At 50.1% G+C, this 25,736-nt stretch overlaps 2 protein-coding genes across 9 annotated transcripts in view; both read right to left on the bottom strand.

Moving 5' to 3' along the window:
• Positions 1-13,153, bottom strand: part of LOC139232706 (polyamine-transporting ATPase 13A3-like) — a 99,812-nt gene extending 86,659 nt beyond the window's left edge. For 7 of the 8 annotated variants that reach the window (XR_011588079.1, XM_070863186.1, XM_070863184.1 and 4 more), the window contains exon 1: positions 11,789-13,153. The gene's annotated coding sequence lies outside the window, so the exon portion shown is untranslated. Of the gene's footprint in view, positions 1-8,570; positions 8,661-11,788 lie in introns of all 8 variants that reach the window. The other variant, XM_070863185.1, reaches the window with a different exon arrangement.
• A 74-nt stretch (positions 13,154-13,227) lies between these two features.
• On the bottom strand, positions 13,228-23,737 carry LOC139232707 (gamma-aminobutyric acid receptor-associated protein). The gene is made up of 4 exons (XM_070863191.1): positions 23,556-23,737; positions 16,875-16,953; positions 15,169-15,287; positions 13,228-13,715 (listed from the first exon to the last, which is right to left on the bottom strand). The coding sequence occupies exons 1-4, from the start codon at positions 23,643-23,645 to the stop codon at positions 13,650-13,652; spliced, it is 354 nt and encodes a 117-aa protein (XP_070719292.1). The 5' UTR covers positions 23,646-23,737; the 3' UTR covers positions 13,228-13,649.
• Between the last annotated feature and the right edge of the window lie 1,999 nt (positions 23,738-25,736).

Below are 25,736 nucleotides of genomic sequence, written 5' to 3'. Positions count from 1 at the left end.
TAGAAGAATGAGAGGGGATCTCCTAGAAACATATAAAATTCTGACGGGACTGGACAGGTTAGATGCAGGAAGAATGTTCCCGATGTTGGGGAAGTCCAGAGCCAGGGGTCAAAGTCTAAGGATAAGGGGTAAGCCCATATAGGACCGAGATGAGGAGAAACTTCTTCACCCAGAGAGTTGTGAACCTGTGGAATTCTCTGCCGCAGAGTGTTGTTGGGGTCAGTTCGTTGGACATATTCAAAAGGGAGTTCGATGTGGCCCTTACGGCAATGGACTAAGAGCTGGAAGGTGGTATTAGGCTGGGTAGCTCTTTTTCGACCGGCACAGACACGATGGGCCGAATGGCCTCCTTCTGTGTCGGAATTTTTCTATGATTACTTCAAAGTGGAACCACTTTAGCAGAAACATCTAACTAGGGCAGTTCCAATGCAACGTGACCAGGTGCCAGCGTTGCTGAACTAGCCTCCCGCACTCTAAAAACATGAGGAAGTATCGAAGGGTGCGAGAACAGAATGCGGGGTGGGGGGGGGGGGGGGGGGAGAGATTGAATGATGAGTGGGTGGGTGGTTTCAGGGAACAAAGCTACCCAGGAGACAGACGTTCATCCTACATCCAATACCTTCGGTTCCGCTGACAGCGGACTGACTGGCTGCGTCCCACAGGCTTTTACGATTGTAAGGGTTCCTTCATTGGCTGAGAGATGGAGAGGGGGAGCCTTGCATTCAGTCAGTGAAGTCACAATATCCCATTGTTGCTGGCAGTGGAACTGGAACCAGTTGGCGACAGAACAGGTCATGACCTCCTCCCCAGCAACAGCCAAAGGTAGCAGAGTTCTACAAAGTTTACCCACACCTGAAGTGACACACAGGAGTACAGGAGCAAGGATGTCTTACTACAGTTATAAAGGGCCTTGGTGAGACCGCACCTGGAGTATTGTATGCAGTTTTGATCTCCTTACCCAAGGAAGGATATACTTGCCATAGAGGGAGTGCAGTGAAGGTTCACCAGACTGATTCCTGGGATGGCAGGACTGTCGTATGAGGAGAGATTGGGTCGACTGGGTCTGTATTCACTAGAGTTTAGAAGAATGAGAGGGGATCTCACTGAAACGTATAAAATTCTGACGGGGTTGGACAGACTGGATGCGGGGAGGATGTTTCCCGGGGCTGGGAAGTCTAGAACAAGGGGTCACAGTCTCAGGATACGGGGTAGGAAATTTAGGAGCGAGATGAGGAGAAATGTTTTCACTCCGAGGGTGGTGAAACTGTGGAATTCTCTACCACAGAAGGCTGTGGGGGCCAAGTCACTGAATATATTTAAGAGGGAGATAGATAGATTTCTAGAAACAAAAGGCATCAAGGGGTATGGGGAGAAAGCGGGAATATGTTGAGACAGAGGATCAGCCATGATCATATTGAATGGCGGTGCAGACTCGAAGGGCCTAATACTGCTCCTATTTTCTATGTTTCTACACTGCAGCCACGTACCATATCATCTTCAAGCACACGTGCAGACACGCACACAGAGGTTGCGGTAACACTGCCTTAAGTCGCGTAGGATTCTGTGACACACGTACAAGGCGCGACAAGTCAAGGGAAGGACTCACTCCACTGGCAGAAGACTTGGATTTTTCTATCGCGCCTTTCAGGACATCAGGATGTCTCAATGCGCTTTACAGCCAAGCGAAGGACTTCTGAACTGTGGTCACAGCTGTAATGTAGGAAACCCTAACCAGAGGGACACAGATTGACGATAATCGGCGATGGAACCAGAGGGGGAGATGGGGAGAATGTGTTTACGCAGCGAGTTGTTGTGACCGGGAACGCGCTGCCTGAAAGGGCGGTGGGAGCAGATTCAATAGTAACTTTCAAACCGGGAATCGGATAAATACTTGAAAAGAATGAATTGCCGGGCTGTGGGGAAAGAGCGGGGTGGGGGGGGGGGGGTTGGAGTGGGGCTAATTGGGCAGCTCTTTCAAAGTGCCAGCACAGGCACGATGGGCTGAATAGCCTCCTTCGGTGCTGCATCATTCGATGATTCTAGCAGGAAGCTGGTGTGATCACAGATTTCAGCACTGCACAAAGTAAAAAGGACTGATAATAGAGACTTTTGGCCCATCCCCAAGTGCCCTGCCCTCTACGTTCTCACGGCCCAACCCCAGCCTCAGCTCACCCAGCCACCAGGGCAGTCAGTTGTACTGCAGTCTCTCTCTCAGGCAGTCCCCCAGATGACTTGATCCCACATTAACATGAGTTCTCAGGTGACTGATGAGTCCAATGCGGGACCTGCAGTCTCTGTCACAGGTGGGGCGGGTGGTGGGTTGAAGGGACGGGTGGGTGGGGGGGCTTGGTTTGTCGAACGTTCCTTCCGCTGTTTGTGCTCGACTCCAGCCTTCGACTCTTGTCAACCGCGAGGGCTTATGGAGTGTCCTTCTCAAATTCCGCTGCCCTCAAAATTGTGTCACCATCCACCGCCTGCTTCACGATGACATGCCAGCCTTGATCCTGACCGACGGATCCACCCCAGACCCAATGCGAGTGCGGACTGGGGTCAAGCAAGGCTGCGTCATCGCAGCAATGCTCTTCTCCATCTTCTTCGCTTCATCTCACCTTTAACAAGCTCCACCGCTGGGGCGGGGCTAATCTACAGGACAAACGGAAAGCTGCTCAACCTCCGTCGCCTCCAGTCCAGATCCAAGGTTGTTCCAACCTCTGTCATTGAACGATGTAACGACAGTAAACACGAGGTGGCAGCTGTTGGTCTCAACTGCTTGGCCAGTCTTAGGCTTCTGAAAGTCCGATTCACCTCAGCCTCACGACATCAGGCCCTCGTGGTTCCTCTCCCTCCCAGCCTTGGGACTAGGCCCCAGGCCTTAACATCATCTCCCAGCCAGGGCCTCTTGTTTCTCGCATATCCACAGGTGGTACAGTAGGTCCTGGATGCACCAGTACCTAATTGGTTCCATCGTTTGCAGATCCAGCAGCATAACAAAAGGAAGGTAATTCAACAACTTGTATTTATATAGTGCCTTTAACGTAGTAAAAAGTCCCAAGGAACTTCACAGCGGTGTTATAAAACAAAACAAATAAATTTGACACTGAGCCACATAAGAAGAAATTACAGCTGTTGGTCAATTCACTAAATATATTCAAAAAGGAGTTAGATGAGGTCCTTACTACTCGGGGGATCAAGGGGTATGGCGAGAAAGCAGGAATGGGGTACTGAAGTTGCATGTTCAGCCATGAACTCATTGAATGGCGGTGCAGGCTAGAAGGGCCGAATGGCCTACTCCTGCGCCTATTTTCTATGTTTCTATGTTTCTAAAAGCTTGGTCAAAGAGGTAGGTTTTAAGGAGCATCTTAAAGGAGGAAAGAGAGGAGAGGTGGAGAGGTTTAGGGAGGGAGTTCCAGAGCTTGGGGCCCAGGCAGCTGAAGGCATGGCCACCGATGGTGGAGCGATTATAATCAGGGATGCTCAAGAGGGCAGAATTAGAGAAGCGCAGACATCTCGGGGGGTTGTGGGGCTGGAGGAGATTACAGAGATAGGGAGGGGGCGAGGGCCATGGAAGGATTTGTAAACAAGGATGAGAATTTTGAAATCAAGGTGTTGCTTAATCGGGAGCCAATGTAGGTCAGCGAGCACAGGGGGTGATGGGTGAGCGGGACTCGGTGCGAGTTAGGACACGGGGCAGCAAGCACAGGGGGTGATGGGCGAACGGGACTCGGTGCGAGTTAGGACACGGGGTCAGCGAGCACAGGGGGTGATGGGTGAGCGGGACTCGGTGCAAGTTAGGACACGGGGCAGCCAAGTTTTGGATGATCTCAAGTTTACGTCGGGTAGAATGTGGGAGGCCAGCCAGCCCTCAGTATGTGGTGTATCCAAATCCCGGCCCCGAAAACCCACTCTCACTTGGGCCCAGACCTGGCCCCCACTCCCTCCTGCGTACTCGGACAGATAAGAATGTTTCTGTGAGTATGAAAGGGTTCCAAGGAAGCCGAGAGGATAGGGAGAGATAGAAAGGAGGGGGGCGGAGGGGGTGTCAGGGCAGGTACATAAGGCGGTTAAGAAGGCATACAGAATACTTGCCTTTATTAGCCGAGGCAAAGAATATAAGAGCAGAGCGGTTATGCTTGAACTGCACAAAACACTACTATGCCACAGCTAGAGTACTGCGTGCAGTTCTGGTCACCACATTACAGGAAAGATGTGATTGCACTACAGAGGGTACAGAGGAGAATTACGAGAATGTTGCCAGGGCTAGAGAATTTTAGCTATAAGGAAAGATTGGACAGGCTGAGGCTGTTTTCTTTGGAACAGAGGAGGCTGAGGGAAGACTTGTTTGAGGTGTATAAAATTATGAGGGGCCGAGATAGAGTGAATAGGAAGGACCTGTTTTCTCTAGCAGAGAGGTCAATAACCAGGGTGCATAGATTTTTTTCCACAGAGTGTGGTGGGGGTCTGGAACTCACTGCCTGAAAGGGTGGTAGAGGCAGAAACCCTCATCACTTGGTTGAGGGAGGGAATTCCGGAGCTTAGGGCCCAAGCAGCTGAAGGCACGGCCGCCAATGGTGGAGCAAAGGAAACTGGGGTTGCACATGCCATACAGACTGGGAAGGTCCAGGTTCGATCCCCAGACCGTGGTAAGTCACTTGATCTCATGCAGGACAGTGGGTGGTATGCTAGCACTATGGAAGGAACTGTCTGTCAGGGTTCCCATTTCTGGTCCCTCTCAGTTTGAACTGACCCTTTTCTCACCTCCCCTCTCTTTCCTGCCAAGGGGTCGTTTTCAGTGCGTGTGTTTTTTTTAAACATAGTCACAAAGTATTTACAGCACAGAAACAGCCCATTGGGTCCCACCGCTCCGTGCCGGGGTTTATGCTCCACACCAGCCTCTTCCCACCCCTCTCCATCTCACCCCATCGCCATCTCCTTCTATTCCTTTCTCCCTCATGTTTTATCCAGCTTCCCCTTAAATGCATCTTTGATAATATCTGATGTCTCCAAGATAAGAGGAGACTAATTGATGTCCTGTTTCTGACTGCTCCATTTTTGATCTGGGTGGAGGAGCGGTGAGAGATCGGGGCCCAGGAGCGTCGTGACCGGGGCCCGGGAGAGGCGAGGATTCGGGGTCCGGGAGAGGCGAGGATTCGGGGTCCAGAAGAGGCGAGGTCCCAGGGGCAGCACGGGCCAACCCACACTGCGATCTGTGGATACTAGGAACATGTGCGTGCACTCGGTCCGTGCAGCAGAGCTGGCCTCCAGTCGTCTTGGTTAACCCTTGCCACTGGACCAAGACCTCGCTCTGTCAAGCCCGTGTGGTGGCTGGTGTGCAACGGCCACCCCACGTTAAAAAAATCCACGCACAGGCATCTTCCACCCTTCAGGATGTAGTTTGGGACCTAGAATGTCAGGTCCCCCATTGAAACACCTGTGAACTCATCCCTTTTTGGTATGAAGCAGGTCATCCTCGATACAAGGGACTGCCTAATACCACTATAAATGCATCTATACTGTTCACTTCAACCACTCCCTGTGGTAGCGAGTTCCACATTCTCACCACTCTCTCGGTTAAGAAGTTGCTCCTGAATTCCTTACTGGATTTATTAGTGGCTATCTTTATTTTTTTGACCCCTAGTTTTGGACACCACCACAGGTGGAAACATCATCTCTAATTAGTTTAGATTCTAGAGACGAGTATGGGCACAGTTATATATGTAAACTATAAATATACTCTCGGTGTAGTCACTCTATAGTTGCATAAGATGGAGACTTGTTACCTGATGTACTGTCAAAGGTTTACACTGTGTATATACTATGCTGGCACCACTAGAGGGTGCAACTGGTGGAGACCAGAGTTTCCTGCCCCTGTGGCAGAGGCTGTCCATCAGAGGGCACTGCGGTGGGAGGCCTGAGAATTACCTGCATAAGTGTGCAGGGTCCAGTATAAAAGTCTGCCCACCATGCTTGTGCCTCACTCAGAAGTTACGAATAAAGGACCAAGGTCACTACAGTTTGAGTACAACACATTGCCTCGTGGAGTCATTCATAGGTACATCACAGTGTAAGAATCACATTCAAAACCCGGAAGTTTGTTGTTTCTCCCCGATTCTTTTCTCATGTTCCCCTCCTTCTGCAAGCGCTTCTCGTTTCCCCTCGTGCACCTTCTCTGCCTTTCTGTCTCTCCCTTTCCTCTCGGCTTCCTCGGAACCAGACTCTATACTCTGTTGCCACTCCATCAAAGCTCACACTTAAGCAAGGGCCACTTGGACAGTGAGGGCGCCTGCCTCCCGTGGAACCATACCCCAGACTTCAGGAAAAGAAATCAGGTAGAACCAAAGCCAGGAATGGAAGATAATATGTTGATGTCAGTCACAGCCCAGTGCCCCTTAGTGCACCAGTTTTGAGTTCAATGCCCTTGTGTACCTACTCCACTGCTGAACTTGGCTATGGCACCATGCGCTTTTGATTGGGGCAGCAAAATGATGAAATAACGGATGAGGTACCTTGACATGGAATGGACTTAGCTGAGCAAACACGGCCGTTGAGATTTAAAAACTGAGTTTGATAGATGTGTGTTGGGCAAGGAAATTAAGGGGATATGGAACCAAGGCGAGTAAAGTAAGATACGGTTCAGCGGTGATCTCATTGAATGGCGGAACAGGTTGCACGGAGGGGTAACACTCAGTCTGGATCCACACATGAAGAATAAGTCAGTAAGGAGAGGTAGCAGATGGTGACAGCTCCAATGGAACTGGACACGAGAGGGAGACAATGAAGGGTGGGAAACAGCACAACCACAATCCATTTACAAATATTAACTCTGCAGCGCGAACTTAACACAGCACAGGTGACTGCTTCCGCTGCAGTCAATCGATTCGCGTTCCACAAATGGCAACGCATTGCAGAACATGTGCAACCCACCCAGCAATCCCTTCACTTTCGATACACCCGGGTGGGTGGCACTGTACTGTTGGAAACAGGCAGCTTGTGGATGGATCGTTCAGTCCTTACATAATGGCCACCGCACCATGATGCCGCATTCACGCAACGCGGTACGACAGAACACGTTTGCCTCACACAGCTTTCACAGATTGTGCTACCTTATCAAATGATCTAGATTGAGACCTGTAATATTCCTAAAGAAACACTTTGATTTATTTAGCGTCTTTCACAACCTCAGGACAATACAAAGCGCTTTACAGCCAATGAAGTACTTTTGAAGTGTGGTCACTGTTATAAATGTAGAAAGCACAGCAACCAATTTACGCACAGCAAGCTCCCACACACAGGAATATGACAATGAACAGTTAAATCTGTTTTTAGTAATGTTGATTGAGGGATAAATATCAGGCCCAGGACACCGGGGAGAACTCCCCTGCTCTTCTTCCAAATAGTGCCCTGGGATTTTTAACACTTGAGAGGGCAGATGGGGCCTCGGTTTAGCGGCACTCCCTCAGCACCGCCCCTCCAACAGTGCGGCGCTCCCTCAGCACCGCCCCTCCGACAGTGCGGCGCTCCCTCAGCACCGCCCCTCCGACAGTGCGGCGCTCCCTCAGCACCGCCCCTCCGACAGTGCGGCGCTCCCTCAGCACCGCCCCTCCGACAGTGCGGCGCTCCCTCAGCACCGCCCCTCCGACAGTGCGGCGCTCCCTCAGTGCTGCCCCTCCGACAGTGCGGCGCTCCCTCAGCACCGCCCCTCCGACAGTGCGGCGCTCCCTCAGCAGTGCCCCTCCGACAGTGCGGCGCTCCCTCAGCACCGCCCCTCCGATAGTGCGGGGCTCCCTCAGTACCGCCCCTCCAACAGTGCGGCGCTCCCTCAGCACCGCCCCTCCGACAGTGCGGTGTTCCCTCAGTACCGCCCCTCCAACAGTGCGGCGCTCCCTCAGCACCGCCCCTCCGACAGTGCGGCGCTCCCTCAGCACGGGCCCAAAACAGCTCAAAGTGGAGGAAAAACACCCGGGAAGGTGCTGAACACAGAGTCGCTTCATGGGGAGCACGCAGAAGCCAAGCGCACGGCAGCCCAAGCCCCCCACCCACCTGTCCCTTCAACCACCATCTGCCCCACCTATGACAGAGATTGTAGGTCCCATATTGGGCTCATCGGTCACCTGAGAACTCATTAGTGTAGAAGCAAGTCATGCTCGACTCTGAGGGACTGCCTAAGGAGGATAGTAGGTATGGAATGTAGAGTAATCATTCAGCCATTCAAGTCCTGATTTTGTATGAAGAGTTGAGAGAAGACTGTTTGAGCAGAGGCACTAGAATTGAAATGTGTGTCTCTCACAAGCAAGGGAGCATACACGGACCGGTTTTGTGGAGTGTATGTCTCAGTAACTTTCATGTGTAGTATAAAGGTTTAAATAAAGACCTGACCCTGCCATTACTACAACTGAGCGTGTGCACAATCTGACATTTAAAGCAATGAAACGGAAAAGAGCAAGAAAGCAGTCCCAACAGCTGTGTGTACTATTCCTCACCGATCTCTCTGAATCTTGCTGCCTGTTATTTCTACACCATACAGTACGCACGCCACCCGTTATCTCTCCCAGTATGTAATGAGTTGCACTTACCTGTATTAAATTTTATCTGCCACTATTCAGTTCGTTTATCTAACTGCTCTGTCCTGGCCATCTTCCACTGCCACAGCTATCTGTCCACGTCTGGTTAAAACGGAAAATCTCAGGGGAGTATTTTTTGCTTTTAACTACATACCCACCTTATTTGATACTTGAATGGGTCAAGCAAAAATTAACCCCCCCTCCACCTGGACACTTTAATAAAGACATTGGATTTATCTCCTTAACAATCTTACATTTTCAAACTTTTGCCAGTTCTGACGAGGGCCATCGAGCTGAAATGCTAACTCAGTCTCTCTCTCCACAGACGCTGCCTGACCCGCTGAAATTTCCAATATTTTGTGCTTTGATTTCAGATTCCAGCATCTGCAGTATTTTGCTTTTACATCAGATTTCTTACTGGGTTGGATGCAGGGAGGATGTTTCCCCCTGGCTGAGGTGTCTAGAACCAGGGGTCTCCAGAATAAGCCATTTAGGACGGAGATGAAGAGAAACTTCTTCACTCGGAGGGTGGTGAATCTTTGGAATTCTCTGCCCTAGAGGGCTGTAGAGGCTCAGTCGGTGAGTATATTCAAGACAGAGATGGATAGATTTTTGAATATTAAGGGAAGCAAGGGACAGGACAGTGCAGGAAGGTGGAGCTGAGGTGGAATTTAGAAGAATGAGAGGGGACTCCTAGAAACATATAAAATTCTGACGGGATTGGACAGGTTAGATGCAGGAAGAATGTTCCCGATGTTGGGGAAGTCCACAACCAGGGGTCATAGTCTAAGGGTAAGAGGTAAGCCATTTAGGACTGAGATGAGGAGAAACTTCTTCACTCAGAGAATTATGAACCTGTGGAATTCTCTTCCACAGAAAGTTGTTGAGGCCAGTTCGTTAGATATATTCAAAAGGGAGTTGGATGTGGCCCTTACGGCTAAAGGGATCACGGGGTATGGAGAGAAAGCAGGAACGGGGTACTGAAGTTGCATGATCAGCCATGATATTGATTGGCGGAGCAGGATCGAAGGGACGAATGGCCGACTCCTGCTCCTGATTCTTATGTTTCCCTCGTTGAGATCATTCCGGTGTCACCACAGACTGGGAGCATTCTCACACAGCTCCAAGGTAAAGAGTAACGGGGAGTGAACTGAACTGGTTCGAGAGCCACCAGCAGCTACGTTAAGGGTGCCACTTCCCCGGGGAGCTCCTCTGCGACGATGTCGGTGGCAACATAGAAGCAGCCTGAAAGCAAAGGCCTCCTGGCTCAAGGGGCTCCTCCACGCTGACCAGAAACTTGGTAATCTCTGTATGCCACCCTCCCTCCTCAAAGGGCTCATGTTTGTTCCCCCAGTTGTGCAGTTAGCCGATCTCAGCTGAGGCAGTGGTCGGGGCGCTACAATTGTCCTCAGCTCCGCTGGGCTAGAGAGAGGGGGCAAATTCGCGAGGGTTCCGGCTCACTTTAGTCATGCACAGATCCGCTGCTGGAAAACCCACGGACATCAGAGGCGAGGGCAGGACTGGGCCCCGTGGCGGTAGCCCCACACGGCCAAACATCCCGCTGATGGCTCACCCTCTCGGAAAATACACAAAGAATGGCAGCTTGCGAGGTGCCAGAGGAAACCCCTGGGACCGTCAGGAAGCCACGTCACGAGCAGAGAGGAAAACTTGCCGGAATAGGGGAGGGGCAAAAGATTAGCCTCGCTGGGTTCCATGCTTGGATTCAATCATTTTAAGGCAGCCATTAATTGACAGAAAATTGAAGAATTCAATCCCAACATTTAACAACATAAATTTGGCATTAAATCACTCAAATCAGTGATCTCGGTCACAAATGAATCAACCACCTCTCTAGAGCTATAATAGAACATTGTGTATTTCTTATATAAGAGAGGTCTCTATTTCTGGCACAAGCTGTACTTGGCAGAATGAAGTGGTTTGCTCTGTGATTATAGAATTTGCAATGTAGGCCATCCACCCAGAGTTGTCCATTCTAATCCCCGGCCTGGCTCTTTAATATGCCCCTTCACGTGTTTATCGAACTCCCTCTTGAATGTTGTGATTGGCAGCTCAGCTGCAATAGCCATTGCAGCAATGGATCCCCACCATCCTAATCCCTTTGTGGAAAAAAAAAACATTTCCTCCAGCTCCCCAGGCTTTTAGTCCTCAACTTAAATTCATAGTCTCTGGCGTTTGGAAGAATGAGAGGTGATCTCAAGATTCTGAGGGGGATTGACTGGGTCGATGCCGAGAGGCTGTTTTCCCCCAGGCTGGAGAGTGCAGAACTAAGGGGCATCGTCTCAGGATAAGGGGTCGACCATTTAGGACTGAAATGGAGTTGTGAATCTTTGGAATTCTCGGTTGTCGGGTATATTCAAGGCTGAGATCGATAGATTTTTGGACTCTAGGGGAAATCAATGGATATGGGGTTCGGACTGGAAAGTAGAGTTGTGGACGAAGATCAGCCATTTTCGTTTAAAAAAAAAGTTTGTTCATGGAATGTGGGCGTCACAGTCAAGGCCGGCATTTATTGCCCATCCCTAATTGCCCCTTAAGAAGGAGGAGGTGAGCTGCCGCCTTGAACCGCTGCAGTCCGTGTGGTGAAGGTGCTCCCACAGTGCTGTTAGGGAGGGAGTTCCAGGATTGTGACCCAGCGACGATTAAGGAACGGCCGATATATTTCCAAGTCGGGATGGTGTGTGACTCGGAGGGAAACATGGAGGTGGTGGTGTTCCCGTGCACCTGCTGCCCTTGGCCTCTTAAGTGCTAGAGGTTGTGGGTTTGGGAGGTGCTGCCGAAGAAGCCTTGGCTCATTGCTGCCGTGCATCTTGTAGACGGTACACACTGCAGCCACAGTGCGTCTGCCATGATGCTATTGAATGGCTGGCGGGGCAGGCGCGAGAGGCCTACTCCTGCGCCTTATGTTTCGTGCACCAACTAACGTAGCATCAGCTCTGAAACATTCCTCTCCTTCAGCTGACCAGTTCACAACTGTGTGTTTCGGATTCCCAGCACGTGCAGGTTTTATTTCTTAAATTCAAAAATTCTAGTCGCCCAACAAAATGGGTATATCACAAACCACTGCAATTATGCAAGTACCAACTCCACACACCCCATCCAATGTCACGCGGTTATGACGGGCAAGTGCCCCTGAAACAGACAATAAATAACCACTCGCTGACTTACCCACTGAAGCCAAGCCATTGAACTAATGAATTATTTGGACTCACCTGACCTCGAACTTTTGATGCTTGGGAAACTCCGAAGCCATTGGCTGTTCCTGCCACAGTTCTCAGCAAGCTTTTCACCTCCTTTAGTCCTCTCCGTATCCATCAATCTGCAACACATTGGTACGGGTGGAATCTGGATGGGGAAAGAGGGACGGAGTGTGGCTTTCTGTAGATCCACTCAGCTCGACTGGTAATGTTGGGAGTCTTGCTAGCTCCGACTGCTTCCCTCAATGATGCCCGGCTTAATTGAAACTCCCGATTAAAACGAGGATCGGCGTGAGGTACAGCTCTCTGCGCGTTCCAGTGTCACTGCTACAAAGGTACGATTCTCTGCCGATCTTCATCTGGTCATGAGGCAGGAGTGGGTAGCTGTCCCGAGAAAACTCGGTGCCCTGCCAGAGAGCTGCACCCCACCAGCCAACTCCCAGGGCCAGAGGCGAGACGGAGAACTTGCCTCACGTGAATTAGCAGGTACCACAACCTCCAGCGGATATTGCGGAAAGATGTTCAAGGCACTGTTACAGGGGCCTATCTTTTATATTCAGACATGCACCCATCACTTTGTGGCAAATACATAATTTTTTTGTTGGCCGAGATGTGTGAATTTTGTGCTCACAGGAGGTGTAGCCTCAGTACAAAGCACAGCCGGTTAAAGAGAACTTTCGACAGTATCTGTGGGCACTTCCATCTTGCATTACCAACCATCCACGTGACCCCTCGACAGTTTGGTGCTGTGGGACCACATACCCGAGGAGTGCAGAGACTGCTCCAAACTCATTTTACTACAGCCAAATTTCCGTCCCTTCAGTCTGGGCTTGACTGTCCTCTGGAACCGTGATTTCAAAGGGCAGACTGGCCAACGAGCTCACCCCATTGAGACAACAGTGGATCCTAAACTTTGATCGCCAGAATCCAACTGTACAAGACAAATTTATTTAAGTAACGCACTGCACAGTACACAAGAAATAGCAGGAGGCGGCCATTCGGCCCCTCGAACATGCTCCACGATTCACTAAGATCTTGGCCTCAACTCCACTTCTCATAACCCTTTACTCCCTTACCGTTCAAAAATCTGTATCTCCACCTTAAATATATTCAATGACCCAGCCTCTACAGCTCTCTGGGGCAGAGAATTCCACAGATTCGCGACCCTCGGAGAAGAAATTCGTCCTCATCTCCGTCTTAAATGGGCGACCCCTTATTCTGAGACTATGCCCCCCTAGTTCTGGATTCCCCCATGAGGGGAAACAGCCTCTCTGCATCTACCCTGTCAAGCTCTTTGAAAAGGAATACGGGAAAAAAGGCAGGACATTGAGATCACAACAAACAGTTCAAGGGCGAGCACTGGCACAGGCACGAAGGGCCTCCTGCGGTGCTGTAATATCCACGATTCTATGAAACGAGGTCGCCAGAGGGAGAAATAATTAACGACACTGACACACTGTGTACTGATGTTTTATTGTTAGCCTCCACGGTACATGAGGTGTGTCCTTTGGCAGCTATACAGCACAGTTGGCGAAAGACTCATCCATTCAGCTTTGGAATTGACATTGTAAGGATGAACCAATAATTGAGGAACCCCCCCCGCCTCCCCCCACCCCAAAAAAAAGGGGGGAAAAAAACACAGCCAAAAGCAGGACTGCAGAAAGAACGACACCAGAGCTCAGAAACTTGACAAATCAAAACAAGTAAATTAAAAGAATTATTCGAACCTTCCCCCCCACCCGCCCCCTGATGCCCCTTCTCCATTTATCCAGAGGGATATGACAGACACACAAAAGATCAGCACTTATAGAACACACCAGGAAGTGCAGAACTCGAGAACGCTCGGCCTCTGAAGCCAGCGGCAGCGATGTGGGCGTTACATCCCGTACACGCTCTCATCACTGTAAGCGATGTACAAAAAGAAATCTTCCTCATGATGCTCCTGAAAAACAAAATGGGGAGAGAAACACAAGACAGGATTAATATGCGATCCCGGGCTCTATAAATAGAGGCATATAATATTCTTTAGGAAGGACGTGGAAGCTTTGGAGGAGAGGTTGCAGTAGAGATTTAAGAACTTAAGAATTAGGAGCAGGAGTCGGCCATTCGGCCCCTTGAGCCTGCTCCGCCATTCAATAAGATCTTCGACCTCAACTCCACTTTCCCGCCCGATCCCTCGATTCCCTCAATATCCAAAAATCTATCGACCTCAGCCTTGAATATACTCAATGACAGCCTCCACAGCCCTCTGGGGCAGAGAATTCCAAAGATTCACCCCCCTCTGAGTGAAGAAATTCCTCCTCATCTCAGTCCTAAATGGCCGACCCCTTAACCTGAGACTGTGACCTCTGGTTCTAGACTCCACAGCCCGGGGGAAACATCCTCCCTGCATCTACCCTGTCAAGCCCTGTAAGAATTTTGTATGTTTCAAATTTACTACAATGGTTCCAGGGGCTGAGGGAATACAGTTACATGGATCGACTTGAGCAGAGAAGGCGAAGAGATTTGATAGGTGTTCAAAATCGTGATGGCTTTAGATAAAGTAAATCAAATTTTACCTAAACCCCCTAGTGGGAATTTGCTGCACAGGAGGTCTATGGAACATATATTTTGTTCTAGGATTTACTGTGTGTGTGCATTTAAAACGAATACTTCAACACCCCTTCATCCCTGCCTTTGGCTCAATACCTAAATGGACGACAGTGTGGCACAGACCAGGAAAGTTCCTAGGTTTAATAACATAAGATGATAAAAAATAGTAGCAGGAGTAGGCCATACGGCCCCTCGAGCCTGCTGTGCCATTCAATAAGATCATGGCTGATCCGATCATGGACTCAGTTCCACTTCCCCGCTCCCCTTATCCCCTTATCAGTTAAGAAACTGTCTATCTGTCTTAAATTTATTCAATGTCCCAGCTTCCACAGCTCTCTGAGGCAGCGAATTCCACAGATTTACAACCCTCAGAGAAGAAATTCCTCCTCATCTCAGTTTTAAATGGGCGGCCCCTTATTCTAAGATCATGTCCCCTAGTTCTAGTCTCCCCTATCAGTGGAAACATCCTCTCTGCATCCACCTTGTCAAGCCCCCTCATAATCTTATATGTTTCGATAAGATCACCTCTCATTCTTCTGAATTCCAGTGAGTAGAGGCCCAACCTACTCAACCTCACCTAATAAGTCAACCCCCTTATCTCCGGAATTAACCTAGTGAACCTTCTCTGAACTGCCTCCAAAGTATATCCTTTTGTAAATATGGAAACCAAAACTGCACGCAGTATTCCAGGTGTGGCCTCACCAATACCCTGTATAGCTGTTGACTAAAACGAAGCCTAATCTTCAGAAAGTTTTTTTTTAATGTCCAGGCTGCCCGCCTGGACCCGAGCTCCCATTACTGACCTGGTAGAGCTGTCCCATGGTTGCACTGGTTGGTGGAATGACGTTGTTTACAAAAAAGAAAAGGGCATCCTCAGCCCGCAGGTGAATGCGCTTTCGGATCAGGAAGTAGAATTGCCCAACTACGGAGAGATGGAAAGTAAAGTGAGGTGAACGTTGTCAAAGCGCAGCGCTGCAATCACACAAAACCAGCTCGGAAAGGGGGCCATCTTCCTCGAGGGGTGGGGGTTGTCACACAGGACTAGATCATCCCAGGGCTCCGACTTGTGAACACGACACAGCGACACCCGCTGGAAGGCAAGGTACAGGATGATAACTCGGGCCATGCTGCCATCCACCTTTCAACACCCTGCCGATATCAACGTCTCGGCTCACGCGTTGAAAGGCTGCTCGTTCAAGGTGAACAACGCACTTGTGCACCTGTACAGAGAGGGCAGAATATTTTTTTTAAATCTTGGTGGTGGTTGGGGAGGGTGTGGAGAAAGCATTCTCCTGCTCCCCCACTGTCGTCACTTCCTGTGAGAAGGCATCTATCTGTTTAGTAACTCCCTCCCAGCGGCTGAGTCTGGGAAGGCAGAACACTGGCAAAAGCTCAGACCTGCAGGAATCGCTGCAATGCGAGTGATGCTTGCAATGGGGAACGAGGCTACACAGGTCTAGAGAAAAGGCTTATTTTTGTCTGGTGGTGGGAAGAGAACCAAATGCGTTACGGACTGGTCTGCTGCGATTTTAATTTCACAGTTCCAGCATGAACAGCCTTTTCTTTTCCTCACTCATTCAGCCCTTGCGTTTTTCAGTAGCACGTATTACTGAATTATATTACGCTCAAGGCAAAAGATAAAACATGATTCATGGGCTAGGCAGAGGCACACTGGAAACTGTCCAGGAAATCAATGCAGAAACGGACCCATAAAGCAATCGGCAACTCGCTCCTACTGCAACACTGTGGGAGGGGGCTTGTAATTGTGTACCAAGACTGCCCAAAAACATGTGGCTCCGAGGGGTACTGCACTGACGCACATACAATTAGTAGCTTAGCAAAGCCGAGAGCGGGGCGAGGCTGTACAGACACGGCGGGTATTCACACCGCACAACAGTCTCGGCAAAACTAATCGCTTTAAAAGTAAATCATTTAATTATAGCAGAAGCCAGCGATTGTTGCAATTCGAGGTGTTCAGAAAACTTATTATAGCAGAGAAGGACAAACATACACCTTCTACCCTGCATCAGAATACCAACAAAACCTGCTGAACTTTAGCCCCAATTAGATTGCATATTTATATGAGGAGTAGTTCGCGTCCTAACTCTTGAGCCAGTTCCTGACAGCTGTACAAAGGAGCACATTCTTTGTCACCAGCTAATTATTTTGGTATGTTCCAAGAGTGTGCCACTTCTCCACTTAATCTTTTCCTGGATTTCATTCCCTCTTCCTGGAAATAAACCTGCAAGTGGTTCAAATTAAGGAAAGGTCCCATTTTCACACATGGCCACCACCACAAGTAACGGGCAGGGGGTTCAAACCACACCACCAAAACACAACACGCTCCGAATGGGGTTGAGAATGCGAGACGGATACTAACTGCTGGCCACATTCATGACATCTTGTGATATATGGGTACAGCCACACACACACCTGAACATTCCTGGTACTACTGGGTAATGCCTCCACAGAGCGACAGACAATGCACACAGTGACAGTGACAGCTTACCTGTCAGGTCAGATGGCACGAGGTACTTCTTCTTGTCCAGGTCCCCTATCCTGGCCTTTGGAGCTTTCTCCACAATCACCTGCTCAGACAAAACAGAGGCATTAATTATTTTTAAAACGCCTTCTTTTATGTCGTTCCTCCTGTTTACAGACTGAAGACTGAAGTACATACCGAACATGTATCACTTTACCACAGAATTATGAAACATGCTACCAGTTCCAATATGACTATTGCTTCATACGGCTGACGTAAAAGGAGAGTTGTGGCTACATTTAGGTGGGTAAGCCACATCATTGCGTCAGGAGTAGCGGAATGCATCGCTGCTCCGTTTTTGAGAATTAGGTTCTGTGGTCTGTTCTGGGTCGCACGCTGGAGTGTTTTTATTGGTGCACCAAGTCTCCCCATCTGCCACGGCTTGTGCGGACGTGGTTACCCATTTGCGGACGATCGAAGCCAGTGAGCTTCCGATTCACGAGGGATTTGTTTGTGACTTTTTGCGAATGCCGTTCGGCTTTCTGAGCATCGTCAGGCGTGAAGTCGCATTGTCGAAAGTTAAGCGCGTGGGTCCAAAGGGGCGTGCGCGACTTCAAGCTGTGGCGAGGGGCATTGTTGAGATCCTGATGGATGGGGAGCCTTTAGCTTCCCAGCATTCGCTGGACTTCCCAGAGCTTGCAATAACTGCAAGAAATGGACCCAGCGCCCAGCAAAGGAACTGTAGTATCCACTGCTCCACTCAAGGTTGGGGCTGATCATCGGAACTTCAGAATTTTATCTACCAAGTTGACAAACTGTGACAGATACCCAGTAGCACAGTTGGGAATGCCTGTCCTACTAAACCTGGGTTGTGCCTGCAGTAAATCATTTTCTGAGCTGCATAACACACAGGTGCAGTGCTGGTGGTCACAGGCCTGTCAGTCCAGTTTGCAGCAATTTGAAATTATTAATTAAGACCATTGGGAGTGATTTTTCTGAAGTACACAGGCCGCTGCCATTTTTTTTTAAATAACGTGTTCTCCTAACCTCTGTCTCTTTCACTGGAAGGCTGATATTCTGGAGACTATTCTACATGAAATATACTTCTGCTCCCAAGCCAGCACTATCAGAACCTTTCCTACTTGCCAGTTCCTGATTTAGGCTGGGACAGTGATCAAAGATTGGGAGGGCAAGTCGCAACAGGGGCACTATTACGAGTTCCTGAGTAGGGGGTTATTGAGGGGGGGGGACGCAAATCAGCCAGCGTTCTTGCTGGGAAGTGCATGCGTTTGGACATCAGTAGAGAGCAAGATCAGGTGTGACTCTCCTCTCCTAAAGGGTGGGGGGAAGGAAAAAGCAGTGAAGCTGCCAAACCTCTAACTTGAAGAACTATGAAATCTATTTAGGCGGAGTATCAGAGGGTAGCTGTGGAACCATGAGTCGGTTCACAGGCAGAAGAGGGTTGATAGAATAGAGGCAACCCGACCATCGTGTTTAGGCCCAACAGCACTTTTTGACAACAGTAACCTCGCTTTCACATACCACATTAAAAACAAATGTCACTACAATATTTGAAGACATTCTGCAAGACCAAACATAACATAAGAAATAGGAGCAGGAGTAGGCCATACGGCCCGTCGAGCCTGTTCCGCCATTCAGTAAGATCATGGCTGATCTGATCATGGACTCAGCTCCACTTCCCCGCCCGCTCCCCATAATCCCTTATTGGTTAAGAAACTGTCTATTTCTATCTTAAATTTATTCAATGTCCCAGCTTCCACAGCTCTCTGAGGCAGCGAATTCCACAGATTTACAAACCTCAGAGAAGGAATTTCTCCTTATCTCAGTTTTAAATGGGCGGCCCCTTATTCTAAGATTATGCCCCCTAGTTCTAGTCTCCCCCATCAGTGGAAACATCCTCTCTGCAATCACCTTGTCAAGCCCCCTCATAATCTTATACGTTTCTATAAGATCACCTCTCATTCTTCTGAATTCCAATGAGTAGAGGCCCGACCGACTCAACCTTTCCTCATAAGTCAACCCCCTCATCCCCGGAATCAATTTTTATAAGACATTTAACCAGAGATCCACTGCATCAGTAGAGAGTGATTGATGCCACCTTGCAACACACTCCGACAATGACACAGCCCGCTCTACTCTTTTCCCGACAACTTGTAACCCTGCAATCTAAGCTGTTACCCAAGACAATGCAAGATTGAGCCTTGCCTGTGTGAATGTCTGCGTCCAGTCTATTGACACCCCTGTGCTCACCACCTTCCGCAACTCTTGCCTTTTACCGAGGCTCAACTTTCTCCAGATTCCTGCAGAATGAAGTGGAAAACTCAGCAAAAGCAGACACTGCTGGCTCCATTTCCTTTTTGGCTCCACCACCTGCGTATGGTGGTACAAGAGCCAGAGTGGAATCCGGAAGTGCTGTAACTTCCTAGCACCTCCTGCTAAACAACCCGAGGAAACAGAAACCACTTACTTTGTATAGATTTTCAGTTACACGAATACAAGTATTAGCACTGAAACTAAAAGCAAACTGATCACAAAGACAGCTGCGAATCCAACGCCCACCACTGCTAAATCTTCCCATGGAGAATTAGGACCTTAACACACCTCCCAGAATAACATAAGAAATAGGAACATAAGAAATACGGCCCCTCAAGCCTGCTCCGCCATTCAATAAGATCATGGCTGATCATCGACCACAACTCCACTTTCCGTCCCGTCCCCATGTCCCTTGATTTCCCCTAGAGTCCAAAACTATCGATCTCTGTCTTGAATATACTCAATGACTGAGCATCCACAGCCCTTTGTGGCAGAAAATTCCAAAGATTCACCATCCTTGTAACCTTTTAACCTTTTAGCAGGTCATTTTCAAGATGCTTTTTTTGGGTAAAAAGCAGCATCACTTTTGCATGAGTTGCACAAACTTGCCTCTGGGACAAACTGCACATTATTAAAGACCATCTCAGGAACTGTAACAAAACATGGGCAAGGTGGACAGAACCAGACACTGTCTGCCCAGCTTCTGTGTCCTACAACACGCAGCCCCTTAAATCAGGTTCACATCGGGCCTTATGCTTAACTCTTTTGTTTTTTTGGTTATGTTCAATCAGCAGATAATGCAGTGCCGATCCATCAGCATTAAAGACAGGTTAACATTCCAGCAGGTCGACCTGGTGAGAAACTTTAAACCTTCTCTTTCAACGTGCTCACCAATCAATATTTTGTGTTTCGTTTCCAAAAAGGAACTTCAAATTAGAACCAACAAATTGCTTTTGAAGTTATGTAGGCAGGCACAGCAGCCATTTGCACACAGCAAGATCCCACACACAAGAGAGAGAGGAAGGCCGGTTAAGCTGTTTTAACGGTGTTGGTTGAGGGAGAAATGTCGGCCAGGACACAGGGGAGAACTTCTTCAAATAGTGCCACGGGATCTTTTACATTCACCGAAGGCAGATGGGGCCTCGGTTTAATGTCTCTGACGTACTGCACTGGAGAGTCAGTCTAGATTATATGCTCAGGTCCTGGAGTGCAAAGTGAACCCATCACCTTCTGACTTGGGAGTCGAGAGCGCGAACACTGAGCCATGGCCGACACCTAGGCACATTTAGAAATTTATTTACACCACTTAATGTGTGACATAAGAATTAGGAGGAGTCGGCTATTCGGCCCCTCAAGCCTTCTCCACCATTCAATGAGATCATGGCTGATCTTCCACCTCAACTCCACGTTCCCGCCGGTCCCCATATCCCTCGATTCCCTTAATATTCAAAAATCTGTCGATCTCTGTCTTGAATATACTTAAAGACTGAGCCTCCACAGCCCTCTGGGGCAGAGAATTCCAAAGATTCGCCACCCTCTGAGTGAAGACGTTTCTCCTCACACCGGTCCTAAATGACCTCCGAGACTGTGACTCCTGGTTCCAGACTCTCCAGCCAGGAGAAACATCCTCCCTGCATCTACTCTGCAAGTGGTGTATATATATTCTACCCAGTGTTAGCATTCAGCATGCCCAGATCGGGTATAGTAGTGCTCAGATACAGAGTAAAACTCCTGCTATTCTGACCCAATAACACACTTATAATTCCAACCGCAATGTGACAAATATAGCCAGCACACACACACACACACATACATACATACTGTGCACTTGCAGCGACAGTGGGACAGATTCCAGTCTTAGTAATGGGGTATCTACCCTGCCCCCTCCAAAAGAACTTGAAAGTCAAGACCTGTAACACTCTACATCGCAAAGGTTGAAGACGAGTTGACCAGACAGGCCACGTTTTGAATTAGATGCAGTTTACACAGCTTGTATTGACGTCGTCTGCCTTGGTACACGACAGACATAATTAAATACTGGCTCCAATATTTGACTGCAAATCTGTCTGTGGATCGCTTACATACTGACTCATTGAGACGATTCACTGTGCAAAACAGAAGTGTTTAACAGTGCGTTATTCCGATTCCACAGGGAGCTGTGTGCAAACTTGTCTTGTTCTTTTAAGGCTCACAGTTACTTACTTGTAGCATGTTCTTTTTCTTATTCATTGGGTCTTGGTGTCACTGGCATATATGCCCATATCCCTAATTGCCCTCGAGAAGGTGGTGGTGAGCCGCTGCAATCCGAGATAGTCCTTTGTAGCGGTTTGGCACAACGGAGTGGCTTGCAAGGCCATTTCAGAGGGCAGTTAAGAGTCAACCACATTGCTGTGGGTCTGGAGTTACAGAGGCCAGACCCGGTAAGGGCAACAGATTTCCTCCCCTCGTGAACCAGATGGGTTCTTACGACAATCCGGTAGCTTCATGGTCGCCATTACTGATAACAGCTTTTTATTCCACATTTATTTAATTCATCAGCTGGCGTGGTGGGATTTGAACTTGCGTCTCTGGATCATGAGCTCAGGTCTCTGGATTACCACTCCAATTACATAACCACTATGTTACTGTACCCCTGTCTTATTAATGGTTACTTTAGGAAGTGCCATTCTACCTCAGGACGTCCCAAAGCGTTTTTCAGCCAATGAATTACTTTCTGAAGTGCAGTCACTGTTGTAATGTGAGAAACGTGGCAGCCAATTTGTGCACAGCAAGCTCCCACACACAGCAATGTGATAATGACCCAGGTCATCAGTTTTAGTGATGTTGATTAAGGGATCGATATTGTCCAGGACACCAGGGAGAACTGTTCAAATAGTGGCCATGGGATCTTTTACTTCCACCCGAGAGCACACACAGGGGCCTTGGTTTAAATTCTCATTCGAAAAACGGCCCCTCCGACAGTGTGGCACTCCCTCAGTACTGGTTATAATAGATATGTAACACTAGTTATAATAGTTTTAAAAACCAATTAGATTAAGAGCACATACACCTTTATTCGCCCAGCAACTTCGCTTTCGGACCATCACCGAGCACTAAGTTACACTAGTTATAATAGGTTTATTTAATCAACCTGATTTACTCCCCGGCAGCAACGGTTGGCGGGGGGGATTAACCAAAGTTATATTAGTTTAATTAATAGTATCCACGACTCAGCATCTGATTACAGCTGCCCGGTAATATTAGTTAACCTGGTTAACAGCGGTCTAGTGTAGGTTACACTAGTTAAGATTAATTGGACTGCTGGTGGCACACTCGCTTCGATTTGTCCGGACTAAAGGGCAGCGCTTGTTTTGGGGGCAACAGTGCGCCAGTTATGCTAGTTAAGCGGCAGTTAAGCTGGTTAGGATGAGCTCGGCTGCTGGCGGCGCTCGATTATGGTTACAGCAATTGAGCTCAGTTTGCGACTATTTGCCGGTCAAGAGCAAGGCTGGGGTTGCTGGCCGTCGGCGGTTATGCTAGTATAGCGGCCGGTTATGCTGGTCAAGATGAGCTTGGGCGCTGGCGGCTCGCGATTATGGTCAGGCCGGTTGGGATTATTTCGCGACTATAGGTAGCGAGGAGAGGGGTGGCTAGTTAAGCGGTTATGCTAGTCAAGATGAACTTGGCCACCGGGGGTGCCTGATTACAGCAAGAATAGTCGAGATTAGTTTGTGACTATAACTAGCACGAGGAAGAAAGACGGACGGACTAGTGAAGCGGTTACACTAGTCAAGCGGCCGGTTATGCTAGTTAAGTTGAACCTGGCCGTAGCGGCGGCGGCGCTCGATTACGGCCAGAATAGTCGAGCTCAGTCTGCAACCAGAAGCAGCACGGGTAAGAGAGAGGACTAGCAAAGCGGTTATGCTAGTCAAGCAGCCGGTTACGCTAGTCGAGATGAACTCGGCCACCGGCGGTGCCTGATTACAGCAATAGTTGAGAACAGTGTGTGACTAGAAGTAGCACGGGTAAGCGCGACGACTAGTGACGTGGTTACACTAGTTAAGCGGCCGGTTATACTGGCCAAGTCGGAGTTTGACTATTTGCCGCGGCAGGCAGCCAGGAAAAGGGTGGTGGTGGGGGGGGGGGGGGGGGGGGAGTTAAGCAGTTACACTAGTTAAGCCGCCGGTGACGCTAGTTAAGCCGCCGGTAAACGCTAGTTAAGACGAGCTGGATGTGTGGGAAGGAGAGCGAACGCAACACAAGAATTAGGAGCAGCCGTCGGGCCATTCAAACGAGAACATGGCGGACCGGATCCCACTTCCCCCCCGCCACTAGAGACGGCTAGTTATGCTAGTTATAGAGAGAGGAGGGGGGAGGGGGAAGCTCCGCACTAACCGGGACGCGGTCGGGGTATTTCTTGCGGATCTTCTCGCCCTCGGAGCGCCGCTTCTCGAACAGATGCTCCTCCTTGTACTGGAACTTCATGGCCGGCCGCTGGCTGCGTGTCAGGCTGTGTCGATGGACGCCTTGTGGGGGGGGTGGGCTCGGGCCTAAACCCCGCCGTAAGGTGGGGGGGAGTCGTGTGAGAGGAAAGGGTTGGGGGGTGGGGGGTAAGTAAGGGAATGGGAGGGGGGCGGAGGCCGAAGGAAAACAAAAAAAAAAGGGGGGAGTTTTCTCCTCGGGTTGCTCTGTTATTTGTTGGCTCCGTCCGTCTCTCGCTCCGGTGCCGTCGACGCCTGACTGACTGCTCGCTCCTCCCTCCCGCCCGCCCGCGGAGTGACACCTGCTCCCCCCCGCCCCCGCCCCTCTCCCTTCACTAACACGGCGCCGCCTCACAGCCCCGACAAAAACAAAATAGTTCTCCCCCCCCCCGGCGCGACTCAATCGCCTCAAACCGCCGCAGTTTCCCCTCACAAACCCACCGGACCCGCCCTCCCCGCCACCGGCGCGGCTCCCCCGATCCCACCGAGCATTTTTTTTTTCCTCCCCCACCCCAAAAAAATAACATTCTTTTCATTTTTATTTAAAATTTCAGCGCGGAGGGACACACGAGGAGAGAGAGAGAGAGAGAAAAGGGAGGGAGGGAGGTGCTGCGGCCGCCGACGTCACAATGCGTGGCGGTCATGAGACTCGGGTGACGTCATCCGCTGGTGCTGGTCACGTGCCGCGGCTGGCGCACAGACGTCACGTGCTGCTCCAGCTGAGGGGCGGCGGCGGCAGAGGGGCGGGGCCAAAGGGGGGGTTGGGGGGCCGGGGCCCGGGGCTGACGCTACCTGTCACTCACAGCCTCCACCTCTACCTGTCACTCACAGCCTCCACCTCCACCTGTCTGTGTGTGAGTGCAGGTTGTGGCTGGAGTGTCAGTGCACAGCATTGCAGAGGTGTGAGCACATAAATCCAGGGCAGTACTGAGGGAGCGCCGCACTGTCGGAGGGGCAGTACTGAGGGAGCGCCGCACTGTCAGAGGGGCAGTACTGAGGGAGCGCCGCACTGTCTGAGGGGCAGTGCTGAGGGAGTGCCGCACTGTCTGAGGGGCAGTGCTGAGGGAGCGCCGCACTGTCGGAGGGGCAGTGCTGAGGGAGCGCCGCACTGTCTGAGGGGCAGTACTGAGGGAGCGCCGCACTGTCGGAGGGGCAGTACTGAGGGAGCGCCGCACTGTCGGAGGGGCAGTACTGAGGGAGCGCCGCACTGTCGGAGGGGCAGTACTGAGGGAGCGCCGCACTGTCGGAGGGGCAGTGTTGAGGGAGCGCCGCACTGTCGGAGGGGCAGTGCTGAGGGAGCGCCGCACTGTCGGAGGTGCCATTTTTGGATGAGACGTTAAACCGATGCCCCGTCTGCCCTCTCGGGTGCACGTTAAAGATCCCAGGGCACTATTTCGAAGAAGAGCTGGGGAGTTCTCCCCGGTGTCCTGGGGCCAATATTTATCCCTCAATCAACATAATTGAGGGATAAATTATCCCTCTGGTCATTATCACATTCCGTTTTTGTGGGAGCTTGCTGTGCGCAGATCGGCTGCTGCGTTTCCCACATTACAACAGTGACTACACTCCAAAAGTACTTCATTGCCTGTAAAGCGCTTTGAGACGGCCGATCGTCGTGATATGGTGTGATGCAGCGTGTCGCTCTCACTGGGTCCATTGCAACAGGAAGAGTTTACAGGAACACTTTGAGTCCGGGACGTGTTGCTGCTGCCGGTTTTTGTGTGCGTGTCTTGTCTGTCGTGTGTATCTGTTGACGATGAGATCCAACACCGCCTCCAGTGCTCCAGCGCAGCCTTCGGCCGCCTGAGGAAAAGTGTGTTCGAAGACTAAGCCCTCAAATCTGGCACCAAGCTCATGGTCTACAGGGCTGTAGTGATACCCGCCCTCCTGTATGGCTCAGAGACATGGACCTTGTACAGTAGACACCTCAAGTTGCTGGAGAAATACCACCAACGCTGTCTCCGCAAGATCCTACAAATCCCCTGGGAGGACAGACGCACCAACGTTAGCGTCCTCGACCAGACCAACATCGAAGCACTGACCACACTCGATCAGCTCCGCTGGGCGGGCCACATTGTTCACATGCCTGACACAA

This window comes from Pristiophorus japonicus, chromosome 20 (genome assembly GCF_044704955.1).
Source record: "Pristiophorus japonicus isolate sPriJap1 chromosome 20, sPriJap1.hap1, whole genome shotgun sequence".
NCBI classification, from domain to species: domain Eukaryota; kingdom Metazoa; phylum Chordata; class Chondrichthyes; family Pristiophoridae; genus Pristiophorus; species Pristiophorus japonicus.
Note: the sequence above shows the minus strand (reverse complement) of the source record. Positions and strands in the feature narration are given on the sequence as shown.

Excerpts from the sequence above, each read along its gene's own strand:
- LOC139232707 (XM_070863191.1), bottom strand. The coding sequence starts at position 23,645 with ATGAAGTTCCAGTACAAGGAGGAGCATCTGTTCGAGAAGCGGCGCTCC. Across the intron at positions 16,954-23,555 it reads AATACCCCGACCGCGTCCCG|GTGATTGTGGAGAAAGCTCC; the intron begins GTTAGTGCGGAG and ends TTGTCTGAGCAG. Across the intron at positions 15,288-16,874 it reads CGTGCCATCTGACCTGACAG|TTGGGCAATTCTACTTCCTG; the intron begins GTAAGCTGTCAC and ends ATCTCTCCGTAG.